General features: G+C 39.4%; 2 protein-coding genes across 2 annotated transcripts; one reads left to right on the top strand and one right to left on the bottom strand.

Annotated features, from left to right (window-relative positions):
- Window positions 1-8501: 8501 nt before the first annotated feature.
- On the top strand, window positions 8502-9629 carry LOC130718698 (uncharacterized). Its single transcript, XM_057569326.1, has one exon. It carries the CDS (start codon window positions 8570-8572, stop codon window positions 9467-9469), a length of 900 nt encoding a protein of 299 aa, XP_057425309.1. The 5' UTR covers window positions 8502-8569; the 3' UTR covers window positions 9470-9629.
- Window positions 9630-20954: 11325 nt separating this feature from the next.
- Window positions 20955-21484, bottom strand: LOC130719703 (uncharacterized protein At4g04775-like). Its single transcript, XM_057570316.1, has 2 exons — window positions 21311-21484; window positions 20955-21227 (listed from the first exon to the last, which is right to left on the bottom strand). The coding sequence occupies exons 1-2, from the start codon at window positions 21482-21484 to the stop codon at window positions 20955-20957; spliced, it is 447 nt and encodes a 148-aa protein (XP_057426299.1).
- Window positions 21485-24971: the final 3487 nt, after the last annotated feature.

The following is a 24971-nucleotide window of genomic DNA, read 5'->3' as shown; positions in this document are numbered from 1 at the left end:
ATATAGAGGTGATTAAGATTTATAAGACTACTGTGTGCTTCATCTTAGAGGCACATGTTTCGTTTTAGACACTGAAGAATTTTTTGTCTAAGTTTGATTAATCACCTCTCATATTTTAAAATGTTTTAAGTTTGATGTTATTGGCAAAACTTGTGATACATTTCCTTATTTTGGTTTCTCATCAAGTAGAAACATCTACATCATGGTGGTGGATGATTCATCCAGTGAGTTTTTTTTTCTATGCATAAAACTCGAATAACATGGGTTACTAATAAAGAGTAGGAATGTCAATTTTCAACTGAAGATGAAATCCCCACAAAACTGTTTTGTTTGGACCTCGATCTCAGGAAATTTCTCCCCGTTAGGATGGGGACGAAGACTGTTAGGAACCTGAATCCTAACAGTGGAAATTAGAGGTAAATTGCATAGAAAACAGAAGTAGATGGTTTATTTGATGATTGTAGAACAATTACAGAAAGGGATAGGAATCCTATTCTGACCAGAGCTAGGCTCCTATAGGAAGCTTAGAGTTTCCTATTCATACTCTCAATAAGCTATGATCCCAAAAGATAACCTCTCAACCTCTCTATAACCTTCTTATATATTGGTTATTACAATCCTTTCCCTCTCTCACATTTCTGTTAGAGAGTTACTAAGTATTCCCCTTTCTACCCCTTCTAGAATACCCTCCAAACCTTAGGCCCATTCATCCTATGATGCACCAATATGTCACCCTCCAAGCCCATCCCCGGATCAGTCCTAACAATCCTGCTACTGAATTTTCGGGGTCTAACAATACCACCTGCTGAAAAATCAACCTTGTCCTCAAGGTTGAAGGATGGGGATTGACTCTTGATAGTGAGGACGTCCTCCCAAGGCGCTGCATCGAAAGATTTGCCACAAAACCCAAGGTGATCAACCCAGCTTCTACCTGGTTCCCATTGTTGCAACTGGAGAAAGTACCATAAAGTGTTGGGCCAGAATTCCTCATCATTGGAGCAATTCCAGTTGATGCAAAGTGGTTGAAACAGCCTTGAAACACCTTCTCCAAGAGTAAGCATTGAATTAGCTGTTTGAAAATGGTCCCTTAACCTCTGAAGTAGCCCGCTAGTGCAATCCACAACAGCTAGGCTCCACAAACTGATATTTTCCAAACCATTATCTCTTCTACTACCCGCTTCTCCTTGAAAAAACTCAAGGACTGAATTGTGGCCATCAAATTGATACCTCCACTTCTGCTCATGTCTCCAACCCAAAACATTAATCTCATCACTTGGAGAGTCCACACGTTGAAACCCAACAATCAATTCAGCAGAAATATTTACCCGGTATGACCCAGAACTTGATTGACCCTGTGGTGGCCAAACAATTCCCGGATCAAACACTCTCAGGATCAATTTCAGTTTTGTGATGCCCTTTGTGAACTTATGAGCTATTGGCAATGATGCAAACAGCCCCTGAACAAGAATACCAGTATTGTATAATTCCTTAAATGAGCGTGGTACACAAGGTAATTGAGAAACCGCTGTTGAAATTATCTCAGAGCTAGAATTTAGTTCTTCCATTAGTTCTACAACAAAATCTGCCTTTTGAGTAGTTTCTTGCTCTGTTATTGCGGCAGTGACCAATTCAGGAACTAGACCAGTAGATTCACTCTTGGCTGGAAGAAAGAGAATTGTGGGTGGTGTATAATGAGGTATTGCATAGATACCACATGCTTGAAAATAAATAGCGTTCAATTTACCAGGATCAAAAGGCCAAGCCAGGACGCATAAAGAGTGTGCCTTTGGTTTGGTGGCCGTTGTCTTGCTACTGCTTCCAACTCCACCCTTTTTATGTTGGCCCAGCCCATTTGAATGCCCAGTGTCTCTTTTAAAAACATGCAGCCCACCCTGGTGACATTGCTTCCTTTGACTAACAAATGTCCAGCTACCATCAACAGCAGTGTGCTCCTCCCCTATCATGGGTTTCAGCTTCATCTCATCCTGGCCCAATGAGCCCAAATAGTAATAGTATGCCTTTGCTATCCGAACTTCTTCAATAGGTTGGGCTTGGCCCATTAGCCTAGCACATTGCTGACTTAAGCATTTACTCCACTCATTCCCAATTCCAGCACGTGACTCTTGTTTCCTTTCAGGGTTCTGACCATGTGTCTTTTCTGTCATTTGGGCCCAATCATTAGCTTGGCCCAAACTTGGACTTGACCCATGTGTGATGCAGATCCAAAACCGCTCACCCGTTCTTCCTCTGTATCCACGACGTAACCGCTCGCCATTTGCCAGAACAAACGCTGCCAAGAAGCCTTCACCCTGCCACAACTCCGGCGACCTCGCCGGTGGTGGAGGTAGAAGCGCTGCCGTCCTCCAATCTCTTGCATTTGAAAGTGGTAAACCTTCAATAGTCTTCTCTCTTGTTTCCTCCTTCGGAGCGGCGTGGGTCACTTGTATCGCCGCTACCGTCTTCGCTTGGTACGCTGCCGTGTGAAAATCTGAATCCGGCGGTTTTCGCGGCGGCCGCTTCTCCCAATCGAACCCTAAATCGTTGATTTCAGCCTCAACGACTGATTCTTCCCTCTTCCTCCCTTGATTGTTACAGATCTGCAACTTCTGCATTGCAGAAACTTCCATCATTATATCTGTCTCCGTCGTAGCTCCCAATTTGGCCGGCGACGCCTTGTCCTTTTCTCTCAGCGATGCCTGTGCTGCGACTTCTGCAACTTCCCCTTCCACAGCTTCACCTCGCCGTTCTTTCTCCGCTGTGATCGACTCCTTCTGCCATGCCAGTTTTGGATCTGTCCTCCCTGCTTGAGGATCCCTCGCCGGCATTCCTTTCACCGCTCCACCTGAACTGCCTTCGTCAGCCATCGTCTTTCCCAGGGTTCGCTCAAGCATCGCGAGCAAACTCGCGTGAGTTTCCTTCATAGTGGCCTGCACATCAGCAAGAGTAGTGCGAAACTCCGAGATCACGGTTCTCAGCGCATCAACCCTAGCTTCCATTTGTTTCTCTTTCTCCGGTGGTTTGCACTGGCTCTCCCTCGATAATCCGGCAGGTCGGACCATTTTGTTAGGAACCTGAATCCTAACAGTGGAAATTAGAGGTAAATTGCATAGAAAACAGAAGTAGATGGTTTATTTGATGATTGTAGAACAATTACAGAAAGGGATAGGAATCCTATTCTGACCAGAGCTAGGCTCCTATAGGAAGCTTAGAGTTTCCTATTCATACTCTCAATAAGCTATGATCCCAAAAGATAACCTCTCAACCTCTCTATAACCTTCTTATATATTGGTTATTACAATCCTTTCCCTCTCTCACATTTCTGTTAGAGAGTTACTAAGTATTCCCCTTTCTACCCCTTCTAGAATACCCTCCAAACCTTAGGCCCATTCATCCTATGATGCACCAATATGTCACCCTCCAAGCCCATCCCCGGATCAGTCCTAACAATCCTGCTACTGAATTTTCGGGGTCTAACAAAGACCAAAGTCCTATGTGGAAAATCTAGGGATGGAGATGGGGACCGCTATCCTGCCCCGTTGAGTTCCACCCCTCTACAATAACAACATTAATAATAAAATTAAATAGATACTAAAGAGGGCCCTAAACCCAACCCATAAGGAATGCTGTAGGAAATATTTAGTGTGTTACACTTTACATTTTGAATATGTTGATTGTTGGACTTTACATTTCAAATTGCTTAATTTCTAGACTTCATATATTGTGTGATGAATTTTATTTAATATTATTTAAGTTTTATCATATATTTGTATTGATTTTATTGTAGCTTTTTTTCCCATTGGAAAACTACAAACAAAGAAAAGGACTAACTAACAAAGAAACGATCCCATATTTTTGTTTCTCTTAAATTTTGAATTAAATTCTCTCATTCAAAGTTTTACAACAATCGTAATAACTATTAATGAAACATGATATGAAGAGGGTCTCTAACTCCATGGTTGGCTCATCAATCAAGCAAAGAGGCATAGATGGTGATGATACTCCCTTTCGTGCTAATCAATCTACAGGCTTGTTGCACTCTCTTCCAATACTTGTTAGAGAGGCCAACCATTGTCTACTCATCAGTTCTTGAATATCTTCAAGGATGGACATGAACTGGCGGCTTTTTGTATCTCCCAGAGCGTGCATCAATTCCCTACAATCCACATTGCAGATCACGTCTTTGTACCCACGATTTCGTTGTAGCTGCATAAACACTTGTGATTTTTAAATTTATGTATTTTATATAGGGGAATGCTAACTTACTCTCACTAGTTTTTTAGAAGGAGTAAGTTAGCATGTAACACCTTTTCATTTTGACAAAAAAAGTCTAACTTTCTCTTCTTTAACAATGCTTTAAATACTGGGCATTTGTGTAATTTCAGTTTTATTTAGTTTTAAATTCAAACATTTTCTCTCTCCTGAACCCCACCATTCCAATTTTCAAGCATTAATTCTCTCTCATGGACTCAATACGTCATGTTTCAGGTTAAATTAAAAAAAAAGGTTATTTGTTTTCATTTCTTCTATCTTCTTGCTTGAATTGATTTTCATCTCCCTCTAATTTGTTGTTGCTGTGATTCTGTTTCTGTCATGTTAAGTTCCAAGATCCAACACAAAACAAATATACAACCCTCCACCCGTGTGTCCTCTGCCGAGTTGGCATAGTCATCAACCGATTCAAGGTGATCTAGATTTGGGAAATTGAGCAGAGTGTCATGGGGTTGTTGAGTAAGGGAAGTGCTGAAAAAATAGATTGAAACAAGAGGACGGAGAAAAAAAATGGTGACATGTTGGAGGACTTCATGAGCACAAAGATGTTGGGGAAGGAAGCTTGAAGAAAGTGAAGTGGGAGAGAGAAAACAAGAAAAACAACACGGATTTCTAAGAAAAAATAAATAAAGGGAGAGCAAAATTACTTATTGCCCATTAGGTGAAGTTGTTTTTAAGCACAAGATAAAGACTATTTTTGTCATAACTGAAAAGGTGTTACATGCTAACTTACTCCTTCTAAAAAACTAGTGGGAGTAAGTTAGCATTCCCCTTTTATATATGTTTAATTTAAATTTTAAAAAAATTAATGACATATTTGGGGTTCTTGTGGGACCTGTGAGGAGGCGAGGACTGGTGATAGGGTAAAAATTAACTCCGTCATGGGGAATGATGATATGAATGAGGATAAATGAGATGTAGGGATGAAAAGTGTATAGACGCCTCGATCCCTTCCTACGCGGGTGCCTTCCCTACTTTAAAAAAAATCAGACATTATGAGATGTTATGGATAAAATATGGAATATTCATATAATTATTTTGTGTATTAAAACTATATTTCTCACTTTAGGAAACCTATTCATAGCATAGTCAATACCTTCCTTATGTATCATTCCATCAAATTAGGCAACTCATTCATGAATAGTTAATAACTTCCATTCTCTATCAGTTATAATTTTTACAATGCCACAGCTTCTGCCCATGGCCACTTAATTTTATAATGAAAAAAATCTTAATGCAACAAAGAAATTATACAGAATTAGCAAGCAACTTGCTCCTGCCACCACATATGTGTTGTTCTCTTCTCCAAGGCAAAAAAGCACAAAGCTGAGACAAAAGGTTGCAGGTTAGCTGCTCAGAAGATTTGCCAATAGCTGCATATCTTGAAGATGGATTTTAGATCTTAATGCAGATCCAAAAGATTGAGAAACTATTTTTAAATTCATATGCATGCATTAGTCCCTCTTAAAGGCTGGTACAATTTCTTGTACTTGAAGAAGTTATTGCTTCAATTATGATACAGAATGGATGAATTATTCAATAATGTCATTGTATATATGCAAATGGATTTCCTTTAATAACTTTTGCTAATTATTTTAATTATTTCTATGGTTAGGATGTTTACTGCGTAGTGCGTACACTTCAGTTTCTTTTTATACTGTTGGGGATCCGAACTCATAAATCAAACCCTGCAGCCTTTACACATAACATGAAAAATATACCTAAAATATATTCCCTTCAAAAGGTCGAAGAACTCTGAGACATGTAATGAGAATATACGCATGTTTAAGTTATGTAATATATTTCATCATTTTCTTTCTTCTTCTTTTTCGTCATTCCTTAAAAAATATGCACACAAATGATAAAATATAGGTCCATCTTAATCGTGGCAAACAGAGGGACAAATCTAAGCAAATGTTGGATTTGTAGTGCATGCCATGTGGGGTTCGAATCGTGACAACATTTGATTGGCCCAGTATATATAAGTGGGTGTGAAAAAAAATTTATATATATAAATGGTTTAAAATTGTTTTGTTCGTCGGTACTCTCCACTGGGAACCAATCACTCACACCAACTAAAGACTTTTACATACTTCTCGCCATAACTTCTAATGATGGCAAGAGCCGAGAGGCTCCTATTTTGGGGGGTCACCCATTACTACTGACCATAAATCTTTTGAGCATACGCTATTTGTCGTTCCAAGTAGGTACACCCCGTACCATGGGGAACACACCCAAGTGTTTCAGCAGTCGATAATTGTTTCTCGTTTTTTATCTCAAATATACCTAATTTATATCTGAGTTGCATACCTCGATATACTCCCGATAGTTTGTCCACCAACCGTGGAGATACCCGAGCAATTACACATTCACATAGGGAAGACATCCAACGCTATTATATATGACTGATCTTGAGGAGACACAATCACCTACAAAACCACTACTAACCGCCAAACGAGTAAGCAATTCTTAGAACTTTAGTGCACCAAAACGCTCCCCCTCATAGTAAAACTACGAAGGTCAACGACTTTCTGCCCAAGAAGAAGTCGTAAAGCTCAAGGAGAAAGGCCTCACACACAAAGCTCTTGTACATTGTTCAATCATTGGCGCTTAGTTCCCTGTGTTAGGCAATCAAGCAATCCCTAGGTGATTGTACCTCAAATTCACATCACAGGCAACTCAACCGTACCGCATACTCCACATACTCGACCTTATAAAAGTAGAGAGCACGCATACTAGGTACACAGATTCTCACACTCTTCATTCCTATATAAAACATCCCAGACTTGAGCACAAAGTTTTATTGCAGGTACACCCTCGAAGCCGGCTGAGAATCATTCTTTGACAATCGTTGCCCTCCTCACAAACACTTATTTGATTAGTTGATTGATTCAGGCTGATAAAAAAATTATGGAAATTTTGTCATGGGATACTTTTAAAATAATTTGAAAATTTATTAAATTATTATATAGAGGCTATATATTTAGCATTTTAATATAATATGCCATTAATTGATTCAATGTTTAAATTATACTATTGTTGGTTCAAATAAAATGGATTAAAGATTGAGTCGATGTGGATTAGTCGAGCAACCAGCTGAATGATTTTCTAATCGAAACGATTGCTTGAGGAAGTGACTTTATTCCTCAATATAGGGTTGGGTTGACTTTGTGATTGATTGAGACTTGAGAGTGAGGATCGGGTGAGAGCGTCGATAGAGAAGACAGATCATAGTGGTTGGGTTGGTGTCCAATGACAGAGGCGTAAAGGGTGCATTGTTCATGGAGGTTCGAAGCTTTGGTGGTCAAAGGCGAGGTTGTGCCCGACCATGACGAAGAGCTTCCAGTGACTGGTTGGAGGCGACGGTTGTCTAGGGTTAGGTGAGCTTGGCTAAATGAAGGTGGGTTAAAATGAGAGTGAAATAAAAGCTTGGAGAGAATCTATACTTAGTAAAGTACCAAAATATAATTAAACAAACAATGACTATTTTTCTAGGTGAAAGAAACCTATAATTTAATGTAAAAATGGTCTTTCACATGTGAAAGACCTAGGGCCTGTTTGATAGCAGTTTTAGTTTTCAGTTTTTAAAATAGTTTTCAGAAACAATTCTTAAAAACAGTTTTTAGAAAAAGAAAACAGTTTGAATGACATGTTTTCGAACATTTAGAAAACTGATATCTGAAAACTAAAAACTGAAACTGAAAACATCTTTTATCTGTTTTGGTTTTTTAGTTTTAAAAATTGAAAATGAGAACTGTTTTTTTGAAAACAGGTTTTACCAAACTAAACTGTTTTGGAAACAGTTATCAAACAGGCCCCTAATGGGGACTTTCTAGATTTTTCACAATTTATACAAGACAAAATTTAATGATATTATGGAAGAGGGTGTCCCAATAATTGTAAGCAATCCTTCCTTCACACTCAGACTAATACAGTACGTACTACGTGGTGCTGTCCTGCTTCTCCACGCAGTCTCATACAGCTAGCTCACTTTCACCAAATCAACCTCAATCAACACCCAATTATTTGCTTCACCGCACAACAAAAGTGGCATGGGACCCTCATGAACCCCTCCAACGGTGCTAAAACAATAAACTTCAATTAACTAGGCCACACTTTGTCCCTTTACCGTATTCACTTTGTTGTTCTTTATGTTCAATGTAATATTGACACATGTGCTTATGTGCCTATATATATGTGTATTGCACTGCATAATCAATTGGTCATGTTAATGTACAATTGTTCATGTCCTTTGAACTTTTAGTCTCCCATAGCAAAGCAAACACAAGCTCTACACATCATGAGATCAATCCTGTTGAGTCTCCCCTGGCGGCAGCAGATGGTGGCGGTTGCCCCGTTGCCGGAAAAACCCCAATTCGACCGGAAACTCACAGAGGAGCTTAACACCCTTTTGTCACAAAGCAAAGGTGGTGTGGTTGGTTTGGCTCAATTTCTTGATGCTGCCATCACCACTCAGAAAATTGCCTTGGATTCTCTAGTGAACATTTCTTGCATAGATGGTGCTGATCGTGGCGGTGTTGAGAAGTACCTAGAAGACAACACTGAGCTTCTTGATTCATGCAATTACTTTCTGGAAAAAATGGAAGGTATCAACAAGTATGTGGACACATTGAGAGTGGTTGCACATTTGGTTGATGATTCTAAGCCTAATTCAGTGGCAGCAAAACGTGCATTGGAACTTTTGGAGTCATGTGAGAAGAGATGCAGAGTAATGGGGAGGAAGAAGAAGAACAGTGGTTCTTGTTTGAAGAAACTGTTGCGGCAAAAGTATGAAAAAACAGATCTTGGTGAGATCATGTGTGGTTCTAAGGCCATGGCTTTGATGTGTTGCAGCTTTCTTGAGACTGGTCTGTCATTTGAATCAAAAAGTGGACTGGTTTCAGTGAAGCAGTCTCAGCCTGTGAGATCTTCATGGTTGAGATTATTGGAGGAGATGGCAAAGCAATCGTCTTTGTTGACAATTGATGAGTTGCAGCAGACAGTGACTGCAGCTAGAGAATTGAAGGTGCACATGAAGGGTAAAAGGGAAAAGGAGATGAAATCTGCTGTTGAGAGATTGAAGAAAAGATGCAGGGGATTGGAGGATGGGATTGAGATTATTGAGGGAAGAGTGAAGGATTTGTATAGAAGTTTGATTGATGTTAGGATGGCTCTTTTGGGAATTCTTTCCCAAGCCTAAGTTTTGTTAGATTTAATTAGAATAGCTAGGGAAGTATGGTTAGGACTTAGGAATTATGCAATGTGCTGTGCTAACAGTTACTGATGTATAGATTTAATCAGAGATGTATTCACTGTAATTAATCCCAATAATTTATGTAATTAGTTACTTATTATCTGTAGTTTTTTTATAAGCTCTTCTTATCTGTAGTTATTTTCATGTTCTGAGATAATAATCTTAATGTTTAGTTAAATAATAAGTTGATGATAATGTGGGTGACAAAGTTTTATAAAAGGATAAACCTATATGGCTAGAAAATATTGATACAGGAATAAATCATGAGTTCAGAAAAAACCAATAGAGATTCAATAGATAAGGGATATATAACAATTCAGGAGAGTGTTGGTTTGAGAAATGAAGGGCCATATAAGTTCATCTTTTTCTAAGTTACATCTATTCCTGCCATTATAGAAAACAAAGCAACAAAGTAAAGATTATATTAGCAGAAAGATTTATAAACCGAAATGATCGGACCAAGTCCAATCAAATCACCCAGAAGAGTGTTATGAGGTATGAGACGGTAGAAAGGGCTACAACTGGGGTTTCATTGGGGTTATGGGGTGGCAACAATATTGAGTAGCGATGGACTCTTTCCTTCCCCACAGGGCGAGCGGTCAAGGACCTGCACATTAGCACTCTGACGCCAATTTAGGAGATGTATAATAAGCGAGTGAATGAGATGAAGTTAAGTTACCTATAACTTGACCGATGCGGTTTTATATAGGGGCGGGGTTTGTGCCTTCCTAAGTAGCGGGGTATGACATTTCAGAGCGCTACTATGACTAGAGGGGCCTCGAATCCCTCGATATCGGGTGACCACAAGATTGATCTGACTTCTGCTCCATTTTGTGGTCCCGAAGACAGTTGTGTGCGTTCTTGGGTTCCTTAAACGCAAAGCTTGGGGCTTGCACAGGGCGTCATTGACCCTGATGGGATGTGCTGAGGAGTCGTTCGCAAACCTCTAAATGGGGTGTCTATTATGGGATAAGGTGCTTCATGGGACAATGTCGTGTTTTGAGCAAGAGTTCTGACGTCAGAGATGTGGCCGGTTAATGATATATCGTCGTCTCGAATAGGTAATGGCTGCGATTTCAATCCTTCTCGGGTAAATAAATTGACCCCTGGAACAGTAGTCCCCTAGCTTTGACATTGGCGTAGAGTATCTTAGGCTGGTGAAAGGGTTGTGATTCCGATCCTTCTCGGGTGGTCATTGGAATCGACCCTCATGACACTAAATTAAGATTTCAAAGTTGAGGTCAAAATCTGAACTTGGTGTTTCTTTCCTTAGTTCATTGAATGAAATTGGGTGATTTTTGCAATCCCCTAACCTAATAATATATATTAGATTAGAGAGGATAGATAGGAAAGAGTGAAAGTGTAGTATAAGAAATTTTTTAATAAGTACAAAAACAAATTCATTGAAAAGAACATGTCAAAAGAAGAAAGTGGTCGCTTTCAGTACGGAAGTGGCAAGAAAAATTTCTCCCTCAATCTGCTCATTCATAAGCCTCACTTGATTGGTTATTGTTGAACCTTCATAACTCAGAAGATTCCTGTTCAGTTCAATGTGTGCTGAAGAGTGAAGAGCACAACTAAAAAACATGTATGAAACCTTTTTTCTATTTTGTTTGAAGAGAGAAATAAAGTTTATTCCTTTCATAACAGGGAATTAATGAGAATGAGACAAGATAGAAAATATTTTTGGTTCTTTGTTGACAAGTTCTCATTTCTCACAACTAGCCTGATAAAGACATTGGTCCATGTGCTGTCCGTTCTGAACTCATATTCCTCACTAGTATGGTTGCTGAAGAGTACTCTCAATTGTGACCTTGCTCCAGCGGAAGGGAAATGAGCTTTAAGCATATGCTGGAATCAGGTTCATAGACTGCTAAGCACTGAGTGCATTGAACATGGGGAATTCGATCGTCAGATTGGAAATTTAGTTATTGTACACTTTGAGGCATGCTTTGCTACTTTATGCTTTTGTTAATATATATTGGAAAATTAGACACAGAGCAAAAAGAACTAAGGAAGATGTATGGTATCTCTCAACATGAGAGTCTCCAGCTCAACAGAAGGCATCTCGATCAAAGTAGCACCAAAATGTGTGGATCTTTCCCCTTCCCGAGCCGGCCAATTTGCAGCTTTGTTACAATCTCTCGGAATCCAAAGTAAAACCACCTCTCAATCCCGCCGCATCCAAGATTTTATCTCCCTGATATTTATATAGTCCAAGATTATCTCTACATCTTACATCTACACATCAACTTTCTCTATATCTTTCTTATTATGTGATATTAAATAATATATCATATTTATCACTTCTCTATCTTATGTATATTTCTCAGAGATTCCACCCTAATTAGTAATTCACCGATCATTTTCCTTTCCACTTTGTGACCCTTAATGGTTAGTTAAATAATTAGTCGGCGGTAATGTTGGCTAATGCTAGATTTTAAATTGCGGTTGCTGACGCGTCATAGAATTTCGGATAAATTCCGGTTGAAGCCGATACGGGACTCTGAAATCCATTGATGCAGTTTAAAACCCTGTTATATATCTGTAATTTTGCCAAATTAAGGTTTTAACTAGCAAGTTAATTCTTATTTGGATGATTAATAAATAAAATCCATTATATTGCTTAATAATGCTTTACCCATTTCATAATCCAAAAATTATATTACACAAATGAATGAGCCTAAGACTCTGACTCATTGAAATACATTTGGAACTTAAGTATTAGTGAGATATGTGGGTGGAAAAGTTTTTATAGAGCTTCTATATTGCCAGAGAATATTGACATGAGTTCAGAAACAACCAATAGAGATTCAGCAGATAAAGGATAGATAACACTTCAGGGGGGGTTGGTTTGAGAAATGAAGTACCTTGTAAGTTCATCTTTAAATTCTGTTATATCTATTCCTGCCATTATAAAAGAAATTAAATTAACAAAGTAGAGATTATATTAGCAGAAAGATTTATAAACCTAAAGATTTCAGTTGAGGTCAAAATTTAATATTAAAATACTTGGATGTATCTTTGCTTAATTCATTGAATGTATAATTCGGTGTTTATTGCTCTCCCCTGGCCTAATAATACTTACTTGATTAGTGAGAATAGACAGAAGAAAGAATGCAAATTGTATAGGAAAATTTTAACAAGTACAAAAACAAAGTCATTGAAAAGCACATCACTATAAAAGAAAGAAGATTGTGGTCACATTTTGTATGGAAATGACAGAATCAATTTCTTCCACTCTCAAGCCCACTTGATTGATTATATTTGAACCTCCATAAGATTCCAGTAAAGTTCAATGTGTGCTAAAGAGCACTACTAAAAAATATGTATGAAACCATTTTTAATGAGAATGAGACAAGATAGAAAACATTCATGGTTCTTTGCAGAAAAGTTCTCATTTCTTACAACTAGCCTGATAAAGACATTGGTCCATGTGCTGTCCATTCTGAACTCATATTCCTCACTAATATGGTTGCTGAAGAGTACCCTCAATTGTGAACACCCTCCAGCGGAAGGGAAATGAACTTTAAGCATATGCTGGAATCAGGTTCATGGACTGCTACTAAGCACTGAGTGCATTGAACAAGGGGAATTCGTCAGATTAGAAATTTAGTTCTTGTACACTTTGAGACATGTTTTGCTACTTTATGCTTTATCTGTTCTGTGAATTTTTCAGCCTTTGCATTGCATATATAGCTTTCAATCTCATGAGATTCCTGAAACTTATAAACTATCACTTTTAATTTGCAAGTTGCAACTAGCTGGATCAAATTAAACCCATCACCGTGAGTTAAAGGCGAGTAAAACAAAAGAGCAAAAAGGGTATCTCAAATTGCGCCTTCGACCTTCGTTTTCATGTGAGTTTCTAGTATCAACAAAACTGTTAGAGTCTCACATTGGCTAGAGATGTGGCAAAGCAATTGCTTATATATGGTTGTGCAAACCTTAATTCTTGAGCTAGCTTTTGGGTTAAGTTAGGCCTCCTTCATGGTATCAGAGCCAATGGTTGTTTGACCATGGGCCTGGGCCCTATCCTAGATCAATTTGTTGACTCCCCATATTTGGGTCACCCGTTTCATTCCATGCTCCAGATGTTCTACACTGGGCGTGAGGGGGTGTGTTAGAGTTCCACATTGGCTAGAGGAGCCAATGGTTGTTTGACCATGGGCCTGGGTCGCTATCCTAGATCCATTTGTTGTGGAGACCTCCCATATTTGGGTCACCCGTTTCATTCCACGCTCCAGATGTTCTACACTGGGCGTGAGTGGGTGTGTTAGAGTCCCACATTGGCTAGAGATGTGGCCAAGCAATTGCTTATATATGGTTGTGCAAACCTTAACTCTTGAGCTAGCTTTTGGGTTGAGTTAGGCCTCCTTCATGGTATCAGAGCCAATGGTTGTTTGACCATGGGCCTGGGTCGCTATCCTTGATCCATTTGTTGTGGAGACCTCCCATATTTGGGCCATCTGTTTCATTCCACGCTCCAGATGTTCTACACTGGGCGTGAGGGGGTGTGTTAGAGTCTCACATTGGCTAGAGATGTGGCAAAGCAATTGCTTATATATGGTTGTGCAAACCTTAATTCTTGAGCTAGGTTTTGGGTTAAGTTAGGCCTCCTTCATGGTATCAGAGCCAATGGTTGTTTGACCATGGGCCTGGGCCCTATCCTAGATCAATTTGTTGACTCCTCATATTTGGGTCACCCGTTTCATTCCACGCTCCAGATGTTCTACACTGGGCGTGAGGGGGTGTGTTAGAGTCCCACATTGGCTAGAGATGTGGCTAATACTCCAAACTTGACCCCCACTAATGAATTGTCAGCTAACAGTCATTATTGGGAAAAAAAAGCAAAAAAGTGGCCCATACTAGGACGACGCTCTAACCAGCTGAGCTAATAGGCCGGTTGATGTATAGACTCCAAACTGTTATATATGATCAATATTTTAAATAAAGATATGTTTCTAATTTAAACCGCACGAGTTTATGCATTGTTTTGGTACCCTTATGCTTGCTTTGTATACCAAAGGAGATAATGTCTTCCCGATTTGGATTGGTTCAATTTTTTATTTCGATTTTTTGTGTAAAAAATTATCCAATTCAATTATATCAATTTGAATTAATTTTCCTCCTATAACAAAGAAAAATCAAATTTGAATTGAAATTTATTTTAAGTGTAAAAAAAGGATTGGAATGGTTTTGTGTATTCTAAAGAAGCTAAATATAGAATTTAAAATTTAAAATATGTTCTTGTAAAAGAAAGATTACATGAAAGTGACATTCTTGTGATATGAGCCCATGCACATTATCGAGTTCTAAAATCTGGTAAGATCTAATGTTTAATTTTTGATCCTGGGTTTTAGAACCTAGTAGTAACTAATGCTTGAATTTTTTTTCAGGTTTTAGAATAGATTTATTTTGTTTTAGTACTAATATAGAAAGAACTAGAGAACCTTCACCCCATGCGCGGTTGTAGCGGAGCGGGTGGTCGCGGAGTAGGAGATCACATATCATCTATTACATTTGTGCATAGAGTGTGTCATTGCCCAGGTTCCACCCAAGCCTGCACATGAAAAGGGCTAGAAGCTACTACCATCACCAGACCCCAAGCACCACCAACATGCAAGAGTGGCAGAGTCAGGGGGTAACTTGGTAATGGCATAGTCCCCCCCCCACCACCCCCTATTCTACTTTTCTTTGGCAATACCCCTTAAAAATATATACAGCACAACGCTCACTAAATAGATATTACCTCTTTGCCTTAGTTTCGTTTCACAAAATGACGAAGACAAACAAATTTTGGACTTTTTCTTTCTCTATTCATGTGTTTCAGAACTTCCAATCACTTCAAATCTTTTATATTATATTAAACTACTGAAAAGCTTCTTTTACAGGCTAATTTTTATCTCTTCACCTTTTAGTTTTGCTAAAGAAAGGTAACAGAGAACATTCGGGGTTCTTTTGGCTTTTGTTGTGCTGATGTGCTCTACTGGGACTTGAGTTGTGCGGTTGCTATTTTTTATTTGGCTTAAATAAGTTTTTCATCCCTAACCTTTCCATAATACCTGGTTTTCGTCCCTCGCCGGAGCAAAGGTGGGGTTTAGTCCCTAACCTTTGCCAAAACGTTTGGTTTTAGTCCCTCCGGAGCTCTGGGTCAACGCCGGAGCTCCGGTGGCCCATGTGGCAATGCCACGTAGGATTAATGAGGCCACGTGTTATTATTATTATTAAATTTTTTTTTAAAAAAAAAAGGAAAATATACTGATTAATCATTAACTCTGAAATTAAAAACCCTAATTAACCAAGGTAAAAACCCCAAACTAATCCCTCACCTAAATTAAAAGTCCCTTTTAATTAGTTCTCCAAACCCAATCTAAATTAGTAACTCACACTCACACTCTCAGCATCACTCTCAGAGCATCATCGTTGTTGTCGAAGAACAGAGAAGAGAACGAAGAACTGGGAAGAAAAGAAGAACGAAGAACTGAGAGCGTGTAGCGTGCAAGAGGTCTCGATCGAGGTTGAAGGTCGAGCGTGCAAGACGAATTGCCAAGGTTAGTTCGTTTATGCTTTCTCTTCTGTTGTTCCTTACCTCTGTTCGTCCATAAAGTGATTTCGTGAAAGGGGGAAAACGGGTTAACACGTTTGTTATCGGTTTTTTTAGCTTTGTTTCAGTTTACTGGTCCTTGCTATTCCAATTTCTAGCTTTGTTTGAGTTTATTGTACAAATTTATACATGGGTAAAAGTTTAGGGTTTTGGCTGAAATGTTGGTTCTGATTCTTGGGGTTGGGTATGTAATCTGTACTGGTATTTATAAATTGTTGATGAATGCACACATTTTGTACTCTGATAATGATGTTTACCTTGAATGGGTAACTAATCCCATCTTGTATTGTTGTGTAGGATGACTTTCAGCCTTGTTATCCATCATGAGGGGATTTTTGTGTACAAGCCACTACTGGAATACACTGGGGGGAAAAGGAAAGAGCATGATGACCTTGATCTTGACCGGTGGGGTTATTTTGAGGTTCGAGATATGGTAAAGGACTTGGGGTACACTGTGGGGAAGTTCAAGTTGTGGTGGAGGAAAGCAGAGGATGTTCAACTAAAGAAGCTTAGACCCATATTCAATGATTTGCAAGCAATGGAGCTTGGTACTTTTGCTGAGAAAAGGAAGGAGCGTGTGGAGGTGTTTGTAGAGCATGATGAAGAGGAATTGCCTTTGAGAGTCACATTCAGGCCAAAACCCATCAATCCCTCATTCAAGAATCCTAGCCCAACGGAGCCTAGCCAAACCAAAGTTGCTGCAGCAAAGGCCCCCCACACTAAAGTTGCTGCAGCAAAGGCCCCCCACACTAAAGTTGCTCCAGCAAAGGCCCCCCACACCAAAATTGGATTATCAAGGCCCCCCCCCCCAACACCAAAACTGGCCCATCAAACCCTCCTGAACCTCAACCCAAAACTGGTTCATCAAAGCTCCCCCCCAACACCAAAACTGGCCCATCAAACCCTCCTGAACCTCTACCCAAAACTGGTTCATCAAAGCTCCCCCCACCAAAAAATGCCCCAACAAACCCTCCTAAAACTAAACCCTTCATTCCTCCCTCCAAGAATCCCATCCCACCGAAAACCATCTCTCAACCCAAAGATGCCCCACAAAAACCATCTAAACCAAAGAACAAACAATGTGAAGCCCCAAAAATACCACTTGAGGACAAAGCTGGCCCATCCCAACCTGATTCTGCTACTCAGCCACCTCCTGTATCAAAAAAGGTGACTTCCACAAAAAAACCTGCTACACAACCTGTTAGGAAGTCAAGTAGAGTCATTGCTAGAGGTGGTGCTTCCAAGAGGCAGAAAGGACTCCCTGAGATGCTCATTCTGTCTAGTGATGAGTCAAGTGCTGAGGAAGAACAGGTTAGGAGGAGGTCCAGAGCTATCTTTGAGAATGGTGAGTTGAGCTTCACTGATGAGTCATCTGGTTGTAACACTGATGATATTATATTCTCAGACAGTGAGGAAGAGAGGGCTAGAGATATGAATGATTGGTTTCAAAACCCTACAGTTGGGGAGGTTGAGGCTCAGTTAAATGAGCAACTGAGGAATATGGCTACTGGACAAAATTATGGAGTAGAAGAAGAGAATCCAGAAGAAGGGCAGCAAGGAGTTGAGGGAGAAGAGATTCCACAGACAGAGAAAGTGGTAGAAGGAGGTGATCAGTCTGGTTCTCATATTGATCATCAAATGGATGATGGTTGGGACACTGAGGAATTGCATAGTTTTTCAGAGGGTGATGAGTCTGATGGTCAAGCAGAGAAAAGGAAAAGGAAGAGAAAGAAGAAGGCTAAGAATAACATACAGTTTCATGAAGAAGACATGAAAGAATCTTTCAAGTTCAGGATTGGGATGGAGTTCACCTCTCTTAAGCAATTCAAGAATGCTCTGAAAGACCATTCAGTGTATAATGGGAGAGAACTTAGAGTGTTGAAAAATGATGATATAAGAGTGAGAGCGATTTGCAGGAAAAATTGTGGCTTCTTGATCCTATGCTCCAAGGTTGGTGGTAAGCAAACTTTCAGCATCAAGACATTGCAGGGAGAGCACACTTGTGCTAGGGTGTTTAACAACAAGAGTGCAACCTCTGACTTCATTGCAAAGAAGCTCAAGGATAAGTGTTCATATACAAAGAAACTGAATATGGGTGAAGTTGTTGATGAAATGAGGATCCATTACAGTACTGGGATCACAACATGGAGGGCATGGAGGGGGAGACAGAAAGCATTGGCTATGATTGAGGGTGATGCTGCAAGCCAATACAGCCTACTATTCAGGTTTAGTGCTGAACTTAAGAGAGCATCAGCAAGGAACTCTTACAAAATCAATCTACTACCTCCTACTGCTGAAGGGGGTCTATTCAGGTTCAATAGATACTCATGTGCTTAGAAGGTTGCAAAAAAGGTTTTGTGGCTGGATGCAGGCCTTTTATTGGACTTGATGGCTGCCACCTAAAGACCCAGTTTGGAGGTATATTGCTATGTGCTGTTGGAAGAGACCCTAACGATCAATACTTTCCACTAGCCTTTGCAGTTGTGGAATCTGAGTGCAAAGAGAGTTGGAAAAGGTTTCTTGAACTCCTTCTGGCAGACATTGGTGGATTGAGCAGATGGATATTTATATCAGATCAGCAAAAGGTAAGCTTCTGACTTGTTGTTTTTTGGCCTTGTAGATAATCATAAGAGGGACTAAAACCAAATGTAGATAATCATAAGAGGGACTAAAACCAAATGTATATAATCATAAGAGGGACTAAAACCAAATCTAGATAATCATGAGAGGGACTAAAACCAAATCTATATTATACTAACCATTCAGATTACTTGTTTAACCAACAACATGTGTTTTGGGTCTTGATCAGGGTCTCTTGCAAGTGTTTGATGAGCTAATGCCAGGAGTTGAACATAGATTTTGCCTCAGACATCTCTATGCAAATTTTAAGAAGAGATTTGGAGGTGGAGTAGTCATCAGGGATCTTATGATGGGGGCAGCTAAGGCCACTTATGAGGCAATGTGGCATGAGAAGATGCAGGAGCTGAAGGCCTTGAATGAAGAAGCATATGACTGGTTGATGACTATTCCCAAAAGAGCATGGTGCAAACATGCTTTTACTATATACCCTAAGTGTGATGTCCTGATGAATAATCTTTCAGAGGCCTTCAATGCCACCATCCTCTTGGCTAGGGACAAACCAATCCTCACCATGATGGATTGGATCAGGAGTTATTTGATGGGTAGATTTGCTGCACTAAATGAGAAGTTTCAGAAGTATCAAGGTGATGTGATGCCCAAGCCACTAAAGAGATTGACTTGGGAGACAAAAGCTAGCCAACACTGGTTTCCACAAGCATGTGGGCACCTAAAATTTGAGGTTAAGTCTGTTCTTGACCCTGATACAAGGTTCATAGTTGATATCGGGCAGCATTCCTGCACATGTAACTGGTGGGATTTGGTGGGCATCCCTTGTAGACATGCAGTGGCAGCTATCTCACACAATATGCAGCAGCCAGTAAACTTTGTCCATCCTTACTACAGAAGGGATGCATACAAAGCAACCTATGGCCATGCCATCAGCCCAATCAATGGCAAAAGAATGTGGCCCTACACTCCAGATGCTCCAATTCTGCCTCCAGTATACAAGAGGAAGGCTGGAAGGCCCAAAAAGCTGAGGAGGAGAGAACCACATGAGGATGATCCTGAGGAGGGAGCCAGACCTATGCCTATACATAGATGTGGAAGGTGTGGTGGCACAGGCCATAATGTTAGAACTTGCCCAAACCCAGTCAGCACTCAGCCCACAACAGTTCCAAATCCTCCAGTAAGCACTAAGCACACAGGCTAATTTATGAAATTAAATAGCCTAATCTGTATTTATACTAACCATAATTCTCTGTTCAATAGCAGGGTAATGTGACAGATCCTCAAGAACCAGCACAGGAGCAAGCTGGAAACCAGGCACCAACAACAGTTCCAACCCCTCCAGTAAGTTTTGTACAGATCTGCATATTGAAATTAATTAATTAGCACAAATCTTGATTTATACTGACCATAGTTTTCTATTCAACATGAAGGTTCTGCAGATCCAGTGGAGCAAGCTGAGGTTGTGATGGAAGTTCATGGAAATGGAGAGATGGCAGATCCAGTGGAGGGGTCTCAAGTTCCAGCAAGCAACTGCAGAGGGAGAGGTTCCAAACACTACAGAGGGACAAGGACAATAAGTCAAGGAGAGGACAAAACTTTTTGGTTGTTTCAAGGGAATCTTCATTTTGAATGTTGTTTTGTAATAGATATTTATCCCTTGCCTGGCACATGCTCATGCTTTAATGTGGATGGACCACTTTTAATCTTTGTTTAATGTGGATGGACCACTATTTTTATTGATGTAGCCAAGTTAAGCCACTTGTGCAATTTTTGTCTTTGTGGATGGACCACTATCATTTTGTAAGAATATTTTGACTTATGCATGAAATTATGTTGTGGCCTTTGCAATTGTCATACTTTTAATGTCCAATAGGGGACCAAAACACAGATCAATATTCTATGTAAGGATGCATGCCAAATCATGATTACTATTCCAGGGACTAAAACAAAATTCAACTTTATACATAAGGATGAGATCCAAAATTTAACAAGGACGTATTACAACTCAACAAATTATATAGAGGGACTAAAACCAAATGTGTAAATACAAAAGGAGGATTAGATCCAAAAATACCAATTTCAATCAGAACAACATTCATTCATGGCTAGCCTTCATTCATTATCATGGTAACACCATAAATTTGGTTACACCAACCATCATTCTACCAATACATTTGGTTACAACAACCTTCATTCATGACTGAAGTTAAAGCATTTTGTTACAACAACCTTCATTCAATACAATATCATTCCAGCTACAGCCCATACTAAAAGTACACACAACAGTACACAAGTCAAAATTGTCAAATTCTTTCTATCCTCCAATTTTTTGTTCGAATCAACCAGCTTGTTCTTGGTTTCCTCTAATTCCCTCTTTGTATCCTCCAAAATCCTCTTCATATCAGCCAATTCATCAGATATCTTCACGAGTTTCAACAAATTTTGTCTTTCATAAGCTTCTAAGCCAGCCTCATCATCCCAAAGAAAGAACCCACAGTCATTTGGTTTCTGAAAATTAAGCAAGGACCATGTCAGTGTGGGAAGTGAGGGAATTAAACTCAGCAAGTATGTTCAACAACTTTGTTACTTACCAAGAAATGTCGACATCTCCAGAAATCCCTATTTGGGTTAATACCAGTGTGGGAAGTGAGGAAAACTACCCTGTCTCCACAGAAACACTTCCCATTACGAATCATTCTTCGTCGAACAGAAAAGCTTGAAGAAGATCTAGCACTAGAACGAGATTCCCTTGACATTTGAGACATTCTGACGGGGAAGAGATCTGGAGATTCGCGAACGAAGGATGAGAGGAACACGACAACAACCAGTGGGGAAGGCAAAACGAAATCGGGTAGAAGAACAAAGATTTGAATCAGACAGCGATGAAGCTGAACTGACCAGAAACCCTAGATGTTCTTCACCTCTGCAACTACGATGAAGATGAGAAAAAAAGAGGGATGAAGATGAATTGCTTGATTTTACCTTTTAACGTTGAAAGGGACTTTTAATTTAGGTGAGGGATTAGTTTGGGGTTTTTACCTTGGTTAATTAGGGTTTTTAATTTCAGAGTTAATGATTAATCAGTATATTTTCCTTTTTTTAAAAAAAAAATTTAATAATAATAATAACACGTGGCCTCATTAATCCTACGTGGCATTGCCACATGGGCCACCGGAGCTTCGGCGTTGACCCAGAGCTCCGGAGGGACTAAAACCAAACGTTTTGGCAAAGGTTAGGGACTAAACCCCACCTTTGCTCCGGCGAGGGACGAAAACCAGGTATTATGGAAAGGTTAGGGACGAAAAACTTATTTAAGCCTTTTTTTATTTCTTCTAATGTATGTTTCAAATTCCAAATTTTTTCATTCAGTTTTTCACATACTCACTATCAATAATTTCACTTCTCCACTTCTATTTTGTATGTTATTTCTGCTATTTGTTGTGCCCTATCATTGTTGTGTATGCAAACTTATAATTTTGACTTAATCTGAAGATTAGATGCTCTAATTTTGACTGAATCTGCAGATTGGTGCTACTCAATTCCATTCACGTTTTAGTAACTTTCTTTATCCTTGTTGGCAACTAATTTCTCCTACATTTTAGATTTTTTGATTAGTTAGATTTGATGATCTTCGTGTTAATTATTACAACTTTGTGGTCACTCGGATAATGCTTTTGTTGATGGAAAGTTATATCTTCACCACAAAAAATTAACCATATTTTGCTATCTTTTTAATTTTTTTCACTACATCTACTTGCACAATAATATGATTAAATTACTTTATTTAGAATTTAAATTTTCTTGAAAATCATATGTATTTTAGTTTGGTCACCTTGAAATGAGAATGCTGCCTCCGCCACTGGGTAGAGCCACTATTTGAAGGGCTTGGCGAGTTGTCTATTTTGACCGGTTACACATATCACATTTTCTCGTCTTTGTGGAAGGGCTATTAGAGGTATAAATAAATTGTTTTGGTTATTTTCGTGGTTAATGTAGTTTTGTTTACATTTTACTTATTCTTATTTAAAAAACTTTGCAAGACTGTTTGAATCGTATAGAGTTGAAGATTAGGAGCAACACAAAAAGGTTCAGTTGAAATGTAATGATCACCCATGCGTGTTTAAGGTGGTCTAGAGACCAAGTGTATGTCCTCTACTGTCGTGCTCACACCATATGTTGGACAATGGTTTGATCATCACCTTTGTTGAGAGGTGACACAAAGAGACATCTTCCTTCCAATTATCGTTCGAGGAGATGACCATTGTAAGACCCAGGATTTTAAAATTAAATAAATAATTAATTTCCAACTCACGCATAGGATTTTGTGTCAGCGTGAAAGGAACTTGACTTGTGGTTGATGTTTGGATTAGTATTATAAAGGAGAAAGTTCAGGAAATGACTAAGAATAGTACTATAGTCGCTACAGGTTATAGCACGAGCTTTATTCACTTCCGTCTTAGGGCGAAAGCGTTAGTAAAAGGCTAATCCGCTTTTAAAGCACTGTAGAAGCGGAATTCAAAAATATTCAGAGGATTATAAGAATTTCTCTTATTCCTTTCCCTGACGAGTGTTTCAACCTGAAACCCTGGAATGTACGAATGATCGATTTCGTTTCTCGGAAGTTTGCCGAAACTGAATCCCTGATAACTCAAGAACCTTAAAGTAAACTGTTGATGAAGAATTTTTCTATTCGGAGCTTCAAACGAAGATTCCACACGCGTACACCCATTTCTTTCGATGTTTCCAATCTTTCTTCAGAAGGAAGTTTTCTCTTCCGACATCGACTGCAAAAAGTAACTTTTCGGGTTAAATCGATTAACACCGTTAGTGAATCGTTTGCTTAAATTCCAAGAAGCCTGTTTCGAGTTTTGGAATTCTGTCGACGGATTCTGTCTTATAATTCACCGAGGAATGCACAGGAAAAATCGGAATCGCAAAATTTTCATTTTCCAGCGTTTTCCATCTCCTATAAATAGGAGAAAAACTCAAAAATCCTCACCATTCACCCATGGTGGCCGCGAGCTTGAGGAAGGAGAGGGGAGGAGAGCTTTTCGTCGATTCTTGCCTGATCGTTGCACCGTTCATTGCTACGCGTAGACCTCGAGGTACTGATGCTTTTCCTTACCTCTAATCGTAAATTCTGTCGTTTTTCTCTATGTCTTTTTGTGCTCAAAGTTTTGAGCTTTTTGTAAAACTGTCCAAATAACTTGATTTCTCTGTCTAAACTTATTCCCTGCGTGCCCAAGAGCATGTTTAGCGGATTACATTTCGCCGAATCTCGTCGAATCGCCGCAGAACTTCAGTTCTGCTCAAAATACCCATTTTATGCTGAGGTTCCGCTTTTTGAGTCAAAAACTCTCGACTGAGCTTAGCGTCTGTAGGATTAGTCGTCATAATCGTCGTTGGTATCGACCTCATCCAATTTATTTTTCGAAATTCTGATTTTGAGTTTCCGAGTTAAAAATCTTGACCAAAATACTCCTGTTCTAGTTTTCGATCCGATAATTTTTCTGTGAGTTTCCCTGGCCTAGATATCGCCTAAAAATACCTAGGAATTAAATTAGATCGAAGAAAAAGTTCGGAAACCCTATTTTTGAGAGTGGCCGAAACCTGTTTGTTAGGGTACCGTGTCCAAAAATAAATTTTGGGTCTCTATGACCTGAGCTCAAGCGTAGCTCTTTCAATTGTCGAAATTTTAGCGTTGGTTTCGTGTCATTCCGAGTTCTGTAGCTCGAGTTATGCGCATTTTAGCGAAAACATGTCTTATTGTCCACTCGTGCCTAAATGTCGAACTCTAGAGCTTCGAAAGCTTCTTTTCGGGTTTTGATAGTGTTATTAGTTGTTTTGTTTCTTAGCGACTAAGCAATGATACTTTGCTTAAGGTTTAGAACGAGTTGAGCTAAGGAAAGAGACTTTGGAGCAATTGGTGAGGTTTCACAACTGAGGAGGACGCCCGGGGAACTTGCTGAGTTCGGGAGCTTTATTTTGGATTGGACTGGGATGTTGAGCTTGGATGGAGAAATTGGCTAAGGTAAGGGTAACTCAATTTTAGCGTGTCTTTGAGTCTTGCCTGCTTTTATCGCACTGCCTGCGTTTGAGATGAAGATGTTTATATTGATTGGCATTGGATTATGATTATTATGCTTGCAATGTTGTATGCTTGCTTATGTTGACTGTTTCTGAGGCTTGTGCCAAATGTTTTCTGAAGGCTTCGGCCGAGTGAACTTATTGAGACGTGTGTCTCCGTTTTCT

Source organism: Lotus japonicus, chromosome 5 (genome assembly GCF_012489685.1).
Source record: "Lotus japonicus ecotype B-129 chromosome 5, LjGifu_v1.2".
Lineage (NCBI taxonomy): Eukaryota > Viridiplantae > Streptophyta > Magnoliopsida > Fabales > Fabaceae > Lotus > Lotus japonicus.
This window is presented reverse-complemented; position numbering and strand designations above follow the sequence as displayed.

What these genes read in the sequence shown, in the direction of transcription:
- LOC130718698 (XM_057569326.1), top strand. Translation starts at nt 8,570, where the DNA reads ATGAGATCAATCCTGTTGAGTCTCCCCTGGCGGCAGCAGATGGTGGCG.
- LOC130719703 (XM_057570316.1), bottom strand. Translation starts at nt 21,484, where the DNA reads ATGTCTCAAATGTCAAGGGAATCTCGTTCTAGTGCTAGATCTTCTTCA. An exon ending in GGAGATGTCGACATTTCTTG is followed by an intron (nt 21,228 to 21,310) that starts GTAAGTAACAAA and finishes CTTAATTTTCAG; the next exon opens with AAACCAAATGACTGTGGGTT.